At 37.2% G+C, this 11503-nt stretch overlaps 1 protein-coding gene across 7 annotated transcripts in view; it reads right to left on the reverse strand.

The window, feature by feature from the left end:
- Nucleotides 1-813: 813 nt before the first annotated feature.
- tln2b (talin 2b) overlaps nt 814-11503 on the reverse strand; it is a 259057-nt gene continuing 248367 nt past the window's right edge. For all 7 annotated transcript variants that reach the window (XM_087312504.1, XM_087312506.1, XM_087312503.1 and 4 more), the window contains 5 exons: nt 7793-7918; nt 6603-6665; nt 6337-6519; nt 5775-5900; nt 814-1307 (listed from right to left, as the gene is read on the reverse strand). In XM_087312504.1, the coding sequence (XP_087168630.1) occupies nt 1179-1307; nt 5775-5900; nt 6337-6519; nt 6603-6665; nt 7793-7918 (627 nt within the window). In that variant the 3' untranslated portion in view covers nt 814-1178. The remainder of the gene's footprint in view (nt 1308-5774; nt 5901-6336; nt 6520-6602; nt 6666-7792; nt 7919-11503) is intronic.

Here is an 11503-nt window from a genome sequence, read left to right on the forward strand (position 1 = left end):
GTGATTGTTATTGGACCACAACAAGGTAGTCATACTTCACTGCTACAAAATCATGATTTCCATCCAAAACGTACATTTGTTTGTGTTTCCATTTGCTTGTAAGCCACATAATGAGTTCATGTAATAGTATTCATGGGCCACGGCAGGCGTACAAGAGATGTAGAGTGCGACGAAAGACGAGGAAAATAGATCTCGACTGTTCACAACCCACCAAGCAATTTAATGTCTAATAGACGTCCAATAGACATCTAAACATAGATGTCTTGGCTGAAACAAGACTAAAATTGGGCTGTCAGTGAAAATCTAATATACATCTGAGAACCATCATCAGTCTTGTTTTGGGCTATTCTTAGATGTCTATTAGATGTCTATTAGACGTCTATTAGATGTCTATAAGTCATCTACAAAAAATGCTTGTGAATACCGGGTAGAAACGGTATTACATCTCAACCACTTTTAATCACTGATAATGCATGTTAATACCAGGCGGACACAGGACCTGAATGAAACCATTTGCAATTGAAAGACACGATACTTCCTTATTTTGTTCAACCGACTTAAACCTCTAACTAAACCTACAAACGCAAAAGAGAAGCCGAAAGCTACTCTACTTAAAGTTCTGCTATCAATAAATAACACGCTACATTCTTCCCTTACAATAGCTAGGCGTAATTCATAACCCTACAATACAGTTTTAGAGTGAGATATGCATAAATCGAGCAGTGCATTCTAGAGGCGTTTCGAAGCTTATCGTCACACGTGAGTCAGATAATGAAAGCTTTTGGTCTGACATCATACTTCAATGGCGAAAAGTGAAATTCCGACGATTTTTAATAGATTCACATTGGTTGCATTATAAGACATACTGATTTTGTGTAGGATTATTGAGATTCTTAAGTACACAAAACACACACACACACACACACTCTTAATTCATCACAAAAAAAAGGAACATAAAATATTAGCCCTATGAAAGAGGAAATGCTTTCATTCTCCAACATACGACCAATCAGTTGTGCTAGTCCCATGTGAGCCAATCACATTTAACTTCAACAAGTCACCTGACAGTAACACAACCAATGACGTGCGACGTCTCTCCCTGCTCCTTCATCTGTGGAACAGCCAATCATCCTTAACAATCGTGATCCGCTGGATATGGTGTCCAATCAGACGAGTGTTCAGCTCTGGTCTTCTCGCAGTTCGCTGGGCAGGAACTTGTATTGCTGCTGTCGGATGTGGGCCAGTTTCTTTCGGGCTTCTTCTAGTTCCCTTTCCTTTCGGAGCATCTCCTCCTGCGCTGCAATGATCTGGATGCAATGCAGAACGATTGGTTACTGAATGGAAAGCTTAAATGCAACATTTTAATATTTATTTACAGATAAATTTTTTCAATAAAGGAACATGACATAAAAGTAAACACGAGTTTTCAAACAATATATAAGCAATATCACACTCGTAGCAGAGTGCTATTGGTGTATATCAGCATTGGTGGGAGGCGTGCGTTGGCACGAGGTCATAGGCCGAGTGCCTTAGCACCTCACCAGTGCTGATATTCAGCCATAGCACATTGCTACGAGTGTGATATTGCGTTTATACAACAGTTCCACGGCACAATCTTGTACATAAAAAAGAAAAACAAACACATAGAGTCTAAAACACTTTTGTATTAGGAACTACTTTCTTCCGCCATTCATTCACATCTGCAGCTGACGTCAGAACAGCAGAAGCCGTTTCTAATTCACCAACGTCACTTTAGAGCTAGTATTTGAATGATTCTCTATAGCGTAATGTGAAGCTGTGCTTCTGGTGTGTGACCGCCTTAAGGTGATAACAAAACAGCAAATTTTGCTCACATTTTAAGATTATAAGGCTGAACGTGACATGAAATGCCATCCGTCTACAGAGATTTCTCACCAGACTGCTGTTGTGTTTGCGATAAGGAGGGACAAGGCTGAATCCAGCTTCTTATTCGCAGCTTCTTATTGATTCTATCCGGTCCACCTTAAAAACCACGAGGCTTCCGTTTTTCAGCTTTTTAATTCATGCTCAAGAGAACACACTGAGCAAGGGCTTATTATGCAGTTCTGGCGCCATCTTGTGGATAGACAACGTCAACCGTCTTTGGCTGCCGCCGAGCTCTCAGAAATTGTAAATACTTTAAAATAGGCACTATTTTTACAAATAAACTGCATAGTTGAAATCTAAACAACTATATTCTCGACTAAAAAGCCTCGAAAGTATATTTTGTTGCGTAACAGCAGTAATATTTGTCAAACTGTAGCCTGCTTGTTGCTGGCTGTATGTGGGCGGAGTAATAAAAAAAAAGGGCAAAGAGGCTGTACGGATGCTGATATTACTTAAATATATGACGGCTATCAGCCAATCAGATTCGAATATCCAGACAGAACTGTTGTATAAATATATATATCTCCTCCTGAGACCCCGCCCATTGACTTGTGTCCTCTGGACATTGTGTTTTCATGCATTTTCTTTGAATTCTTTGAGCTACTTTGTCAAGTCCAGTTGTACTGTTCAGAGGACATCCTGGGCTTTCTAGTGATGTGTCATTTGATTGGCTGGCATGCTAGGCTCCACTTCTTACACTGCATCCAAAATGGCCGACATACAAAAAAGCACATTTTATGGGAAGGAGAGAGGTATGTAAAATTTAATTTCTAAATGTTTTTTTTACTATATATATATATATATATATATATATATATATATATATATATATATATATATATATATAACCAATCAAAATCAAGTATTCCAGAGAGCCATAAAATACAGTAAGAATGTGACATAATTGCAACATCTTACATAAAAACAAACAATGTATATATATATATATATATATATATATATATATATATATATATATATATATATATATATATATATATATATATATATATATATATATATAAATTCTGCTTTCATTGCATGTATAAATTAATGTGACATGACTGCAAACCACCACTGTGGCTAAAAGAAATTTAAGTTTGTTTAGTTTTGCATGACACCAACAAACACATATGAATGCAATTTATGCAGGAATGATTTACCCACATTTATTGCGCTTCATTTCGATTTCAGGCACAAGGGGAACAATTCAGTTGCTCATTGTTTACAAGGAAATGTGCACAGAAATGATTCCTTTTCTCCTTTCATGATGAAGCTCAATGTTTTACACACTGTTAAAAGCATATATGTTTAAGCATATTTTAGCTGAAATGACATTTTCCCTTCCAATTTCTTTTTTTCCAACTATTTTCCTCCTGGTACAGCCTCAGTCAAAGAAAAAAAAAAACTCTTTGTATTCTTCAGTGAAACGTGTAATTTTAGCACAACCGTGCAGGGACTGGATCTGCAACAGACATCTAGTTATTTTCCGAAGAGAGTAGCATTTTTGTGGATTTGGGAATGGGATGGACAGATCAAGGCCTGACCTTCTGCAGAGCGGCTGACTCAGGCCTAAACAACTTTCTGTTGTGCTTTCAGCGGTTTCATGCAAACGCTCACGCGACAGGATTTCTCAAATGCTCAGAATATTCCAGCGCCCTCTGAAGATGAGGACAAGACATGAAGGCATTCTGGGAGGAAGGAAGCTTTGAATGGGCAGACGCGCGCTCTCTAATTAATGTGCATCTGGACTGGGATGAAACGTCTGCGGATACAGCGGTCCAGATTAAAGATGCCAGCTGTGGACGCATGCTACAAAACCAGCGCTTTCAAAAGCATTTGTAGATGCTGCGTCGACATGTCAGATCTCTTTAAAAGGTTCAGTAATACATTATTTTAAAACGCTGGCCAATTTAATGAGTTATTATTGCATTAATGCTTTAATTAATTTATGACGACAATTATTTTATTGTTTTTACTTTAATATTTTGAAACTCTGTTGTTCACTGGCTCTAAATACACATATAAGGATGCCAAAGGTGTCACGTTTGCGTGATCAAAACAGAACATAAACAAAAAGGTGCGGATCCAAGTGCGGATTTATTTACAGTGCATAAACATAAAACAAGGTGTTCAAAGTACAAATAAACCACAAAACCAGAAACTAAAACAGAGACAAGGCTCAGAAACAACAAAGCGAGAACAAGCGAGACATGGAAGACCAGAAAGACAAACGATGCAGTGACAAACAGAGGTGAAATGGTTGTATAAATAGTCCAGGAAATTAACAGGAAACAGGAACAGCTGTGAGCCAATCAGTGTACGTGGACCGGGTGTAATGCGTGTGGTACGTATGAACTTGTAGTCTTTTGGGCGCTGTAGTAAATTTTCAGAGTCTGTGAACTACAGCGCCCTCCGGTGGTCACTGACCCTCATGACAAAAGGTCACAAGAGGTTGGGTGGTTAATTACTATTGGCTTGGGAAAGTCATTCTTACACTTTTCAACCAATGAGAGCATTTGGGGCAGGTCTAAGACTGCTGGCGTAGTTTTAAGGATATCTAAAAGAAGATATGAAATTGATAGGGGTGGCACGGTGGCTCAGTGGTCACCTCACAGCAAGAAGGTTGCTGGTTCGAGTCCCGGCTGGATCAGTTACCATTTCTGTGTGGAGTTTGCATGTTCTTCTCGTGTATGCGAGATAATAAACTAAATTGTCCATTGTTCGTGTGAATGAGTGGGTGTTTCCCAGTCCTGGTGTGCAGCTGGAAAGGGATCTGCTGCATAAAACATATACTGGAATACTTGGTGGTTTGCTTATTGCTGTGGCGACCTCTGAAATAGAAACTAAGCCGAAGGAAAATTAATAAATGAAATTGATATAAACATCTAAAGCTTGCAGTAGTCAGTAAACCCTGACATGCAGTTTGTTGCTGGATCAACGTTTTTTTTTTTTTTTGACGCCACCTCATACTTCAGTTTCTCATCAAATCTTCTGACCAATCAAATGCTCTCTAGTGTCTGACATGCCCCGCCTTCTTTAAGACGCTTTGCCTTTCATTTTATGTAGAGATCTGCGCGGGACTAAATTTTCAATCCCGCTCCTGCCCGCACCTGCCAGGTTTTAGCCCGAACCCGACCGCTCCCTCTTATATTCATCATTTGTTGTCCCGCTGCCCGACTCACCCCGTTTTCTACCCGCCACGCCCGTTCCCGCTAACGGACGCGGGGGAGAACAAAACTGAAAACCACCCAGCTATACAGACAGCCTATAACACGCTGTCTGTACAAACACACACACACACACACACACACACACACAAGCAAGTGACACACACACAGCATCTCGCTATCTTTTATTCACACACACACAGAGAGAGAGAGAGAGAGAGAAAGAGAGAGAGCACAAAGCTCTCTCTCTCTCATTCGCACGCACACATAGAATGCTAAATACAGCATCATGCTGTCTCTTTCACACATATAAATGCGCGTGCTCTTTTGCTCGGGAGTGGAGAGCCGGGAGCGATATTGTTGAACCGCCCTCTCCCGTCCAAAATTAAACCCGTTACCAACCACTCCCACTCCTTATTCGGAAATTTATTCCCGCGCCGCAGAAATGTGGTCGGGTGAAATGCAGACCTCTAATTTGATGCTCTTCAGCACAACAATTCTGGGATAAAAACGAACGCCATTGGCTGTTTTTAAAAAGAGGGGGAGGAGCTATTTAAGCCCCACCCTCTATTCGTATTTCAGTTGCGATTACGTCAAACCACGGTTAAAAAAATACACATTTCAAAGCACCTTATGGAACGTTAAAATGAGCTGCATTGGATGAAAAGAAATGTTCAGGATTCCTGAAGATGTTTTTACCTGAGCGATTCCTCCGACGAATTTCGTTTTCACCACAACGCTGTCGTCTTCGGCTTTATCGAAAGCTGCTTTCTGCGCTGCCTTCACCAGGTTGTCAGACGCTCGCTTGACCGCATTACCAGCAGCCTGTGTGAACACAAAGACAATGATTAGAAAAACAAACAAACAAAGGCATTACATGTGTTCATTTCCAATAGAAATACAGCATTTTTGACATTTTTAAGGTGTATAGCGCCACCTGTTGACCAATCTCAAGTTTTTTTTTTCACTAAGACTCTTACCTCAATAAACTACTAATTAGTGGCTTATTAATAGTAGGGTTAAAGTTGGGTTTAGTTTTTGAGTAAATCCACAGAAAGGTGATAATTATGATTAAATAAACAAATTAATAAATATAAACATTTTGTATTTTTTAAACTGTATACACTTTGTCATGATTAGATTACAATTTCATTACAAAAAAAGTGATATTTTGAAAAAGTGTCCTGATAAAGTGCGTTAATGGAAGCGACTGTACTTTCGTAATTCAGGTAAAGCATCATGGGACATGGGAAAAGTTGACCTGTAATCTCCTCATGGCCTCAGAGTCCTGGTCTGCTTTGACTTTGCAGGCCACCAGCAGCTGTGCAGTGGACGCCGCCACCTGTTTAGCAGAAGAGATGAGCTTCTCCTCACTGGCGTGACCCTGAACCGAAGCGTTCGCCGCCTCACACAGGTTACTAGTGGCGGCTGCAACCATCCGTGCCTGAAACACACAATTCATCAAAGTCATCCTGCTTATAATACAGGTCAAAGTGACTGAGAAATGTGAGAAAAAGCTCAACTTACAGCTGATATGAGACCTTGAGACCACTGGCCGTCATCTACTGCATTGGCAGGGATGGAGCCCACCTGCGGCACATATTACAGTGTTATTTTAGTCATGTTTAAACCACTGAAGAGCAGTGGGTAATTTGGTGTTACTTTTATATGTATTTACAGTAGTAATTTCAGAAGCTTCAGAACATTTTTATCGTTTTCTATAGGTATATCTTCCACATTGTCAAAGACGAAACGCTAAAATGAACATTTAAAAACTAAGCAGCAAGAATGTGTTCATTTTCTTCAGTGTTCGTCTGTTTTTAATTCTTTCAGCTCTATTTTAATTTTTTAGCAAATGTTATAATTTAAACATTTATTAAAGATAATTATAGTATATTAAAAATAGTTATAATTTAGCAAACATATAATTTTTCAATCAGCTTTATTTTTAGGTATTGCAACTCAGTTTGTATTATTAAAAATTTTCTTGTTCATTTTATATACAGTTGAAGTCAGAATTATTTGCCCCCCCTGAATTATTAGCGCCCCTGTTTATTTTTTTCCCCAATTTCTGTTTAATGGAGTGAAGATTGTTTCAGCACATTTCTAAACATAATAGTTTTAAAAACTCATTTCTAATAACTGATTTATTTTATCTTTGCCATGATGACAGTAAATAATATTTTACTAGATATTTTTCAAGACACTTCTATGCAGCTTAAAGTGACATTTAAAGGCTTAACTAGGTTAATTAAGTTAACTAGGCAGGCTAGGGTAATTAGGCAAGTCATTGTATAACAATGGTTTGTTCGTAGACTATCGAAAAGAAAAATAGCTTAAAGGGGCTAATAATTTTGTCCCAAAAATGTTTATTAAAAAATTAAAAACTGCTTTCATTCTAGCCGAAGTAAAACAAATAAGACTTTGTCCAGAAGAAAAAATATTATCAGACATACTGTAAAAATTTCCTAGCTCTGTTAAAAATCATTTGGGAATTATTTAAAAAAGAAGAAAAAAATTAAAAGGGGGCTAATAATTCTGACTTCAACTGTATGTATATATATATATATATATATATATATATATATATATATATATATATATATATATATATATATTTTTTTTTTTTTTCTTTTTTTTTCTTGTATCTAATATTTCTATTTCAGCTCTGTATTAACAATGGAGTTTGATCAGTTGTGGTTTTCATTAGTGAATACCTTGCCCTGGGCTACGAGTTCTCTCTGTGCGGCCGATGCCGATTTGACCAGAGCACTGGTTGCGGCTGCGATGGATTTTGCCGCTTCCAGGATCTGCTCTTCAAAATCCAGAGACTCATCGGCTTGCTGGAATAAATAAGAAAACAGTCGTCACTTCATCACTTCAAATCTGGACTCAATGCTGGATGACCATTAGCGAAAGATAACACTGAAGTTAAATAAGTGATGCGTTAGCTATGCTAAGTGTCCATATTAAAAAAAGAAATCAGATGATTTTTAATATGTCATCTATATTAATAAATTAAATCGGTCAGTTGCATGTTTATCCAACTTTTGCAAGTTTGTATCACGATTTTGAACTGATAAATTCACAATGTTTATATTTCACAAGTCAGAATTGCAAGATCATCTATGAACTCATTAAATCACAATTAATTTAAAATTCAATCACAGTTTTGGAAAAATGTCAGAAATGCGGGACATGAACAGCAAACACAAACTAAACTCAGAATTACCAGAAATAAAGTCCAGATATAAAATCAGCAATAATAATAAATAATATTCACATTTTCATCCAAGTTTGCATCTCGCATACAATTTTAGTACAATACAACGTTTTTTTTCCAAGATAGCATATAAACTCAATCAGCAATAAAATTCTGGAAAAAAATGGCATTGCAACATTTAACTCTGCAATACAAAATAATAAAAATTTGTATAATTATTATATTATTATAATAATAATTTTATTATAATAACATTATAATAAATAAAGTCATAATTCTAAGGAAAAGGGCAGAATTGCAATCAATAAAGTCAGGACTAAATAAAATAAAAAAAGGCTGAATTAAAAGTTTACATCTTTAATGATTAACATTCTAAAAAAAATATGCAGTTATTTTTTATTTTAATTCAATTGGCAGAAATGACCCTCCACACACATAGAACAGACATACGAAGCCTAACTGATCCCTTAAAAATACATTTCATATGACAGATCTGCATTCTAACAAGATGTATTTGTAGTTAGGGTTAGTATAGAATAATCTGCCAGTCTACTAATAGTCATAAAAAATATAGAAGGTGCAGTAGGGGATTGTCTACAGAAACATGTTTTGTTGCGCTGGTTGAAAGTCTCTTCATATTCCAGTAGTAATGATTAAATGTGTTTATATGTATTTTTATATTCTAGATAAGGCATAAAACTAAAAAATGTTCATCCAATTAAATATTGTCGGACCGACATCTCTCATAATTATGATAAGTAGCTCAAACTGTCTGACATCTGCGCAGCGTTCACGCAGATCCGCCATTTGTGCCACGTTCATGACATGTGCACACGAGAGAGAGCACGAGTAGTAAAAACAAATGCTGAATCAAAACTTTCTAAAATCCTGAATCAATATTGGAGTTACTTTTGCACGCTGGAGGAAGGACGACACCATGGCTGAAGTATTTCTGTTAGACAGGTAATGTTCTGAATGAACCATTTATTAAGCATTAGCATATAGTGAATTCATTATTTGTTAAGCATTAACTCTACATTAACAGGCATTAGTAAGCAGTTTATAACTGCAGCTACAAATGCTGTATTATTGATTTAAAACCACATTTATAATGTGCTTAATAACTGTACTTTCATAATTTGTTAATCATTTATTTTTCATTACTAAAATAAGTATTGCATTATTTACAAACCACATAAATGTTAATCTGAACAGTTTATTAATCATTTACTAACTCATTCTGAAAGATCTTAAAAAAACCCCACCAACTATGCTTAAATAACTGGGTTCTACATAATGCGATACTTAATTTAGTAATGAAAAATAAATCATTAACAAGATATGAAAGTACAATAATTAAGCGCATTATAAATGTGGTTGTAAGTCAATAATACAGCACTTGTAGCTGCAGTTCTAAACTGCTTACTAACATCTGTTAATGTGGAGTTAATGCCTAACAGATGATGAATTCACTATTTGCTAATGCTTAATAAATGGTTCAGAGTGTGTGGTTATTATAAAGTGTTACCAAGTTTTCTAACTAGCGAATGACATGATCTAGTGCAGTGGTATCTAAACTTGGTCCTGGAGGACGGGCGTCCTGCATATTTTAGTTCCTACCCCAATTAAACACACCTGAACCAGCGAATCAAGCTCTTTCTAGGTATACTAGAGATATAAGCCCCTTTCACACAGTGATACCGGTAAATATCCGGAAAATTTCCGGAACGACTTTACCGGTATATTCAAAAAAGCGATGTTCACACAGGCGAGGACGTTACGGAAATTTTCCGGAAAAGAGCATTCACACATCCATCCCAAAATACCGGTAAATTCTGACATCATTCACCACAAATGAGCTTTAAACGGCTGCGCTTGTATTTGTAAACATTTGACTATAAATTACAAACTCTGTGGATGATCAATATTGTGAACAACTTTCGCAGGATCACTTTCGCATGTCGAGATTCATAATATGTGCGTGTGCAGGCGCTCACAGGCTGTTTCACAGGCACACGCAAAGCTTGAAGGTAAACAAACAACGGCTTATCATAAGCATCTCATCGATGATTATTTATACAGTTGGCATTAAGAAGAACATATAAACGTGATCTGACTAACTTCTAGCAGCTAAATGTGTCTGGAAAAATATTCAAAGGCTTTTATTCTCATGAACCGCGCGGACGTAAACGCGTCTGAATGTTGTGATTGGCTAAAGCAGACGTCTCACATCAGCACGTTCTAGACGTGCACGCGCTTATTACGGTAATCTTCCTTCTGCATTCACACAGCGCAGCATTCCGGCAAATTGCCGGTAATGTTACAACTTCTCTTTCCGGAAAATAGCCAGAACGAATTTACCGGTATTTTCAAAAAGGACCTGTTCACACATACAACCTTTCCGGAAAATTGCCGGCAATTTTCCGGAAAGGTCTGTATGTGTGAAAGGGGCTATAGGCAGATGTGTTGGAGGAAATAATCAAACTATGCAGGACATCTGCCCTCCAGGACAACCCTGATCTAGTGGGTCTCTGTCATCTTTATTGTGGGCGTTCGCGCAATTTCAAGTGACGTGGCTTTGGACGGCAGGGGAAGAACTGTGTTTCAAAAGATATGCGAACAGATTTTGGCAGATCAACTTCTGTACCTTTAACACACTGTGCTTTAGTTCAGTACTGCACATATTGAATAAATGCAGTAGAGCAGGGGTCACCAATCTCGGTCCTGGAGGGCAGGTTTTGCAGGTTTTTTGGCTCCAACTTGCCTCAACACACCTGCCTGGATGTTTCAAGTATACCTAGTAAGACCTTGATTAGCTTGTCCAGGTGTGTTTGATTAGGGTTGGAGCTAAAATCTGCAGGACACCGGCCCTCGAGGAACAAGTTTGGTGACCCCTGCAGTAGGGATTTTATGCATACTGAAAATGTGCATTCAGGACATAACACACACTGCATAAACAGCACAAGTAGTTTGCTAATTTACCGTTTCAAACCATTTATATCATCACATATTATATTAGTTATACTAATATACATACAATATATATATTTCACATATTATTATATAATATATATTACACATTATTTTAGTTATACTACTGTATAGCTGCAAACAAGTCAAACGATTGCGATTATGCAAAAATTAAGGCTTCGAACAGCTGTATTTTGAAAAGTAAAAGTACAGATTTGACTCCTTTTATGAAAAT

This window comes from Danio rerio, chromosome 25, assembly GCF_052040795.2.
Source record: "Danio rerio strain M-AB ecotype USA chromosome 25, GRCz13ab, whole genome shotgun sequence".
NCBI classification, from domain to species: Eukaryota; Metazoa; Chordata; class Actinopteri; order Cypriniformes; family Danionidae; genus Danio; species Danio rerio.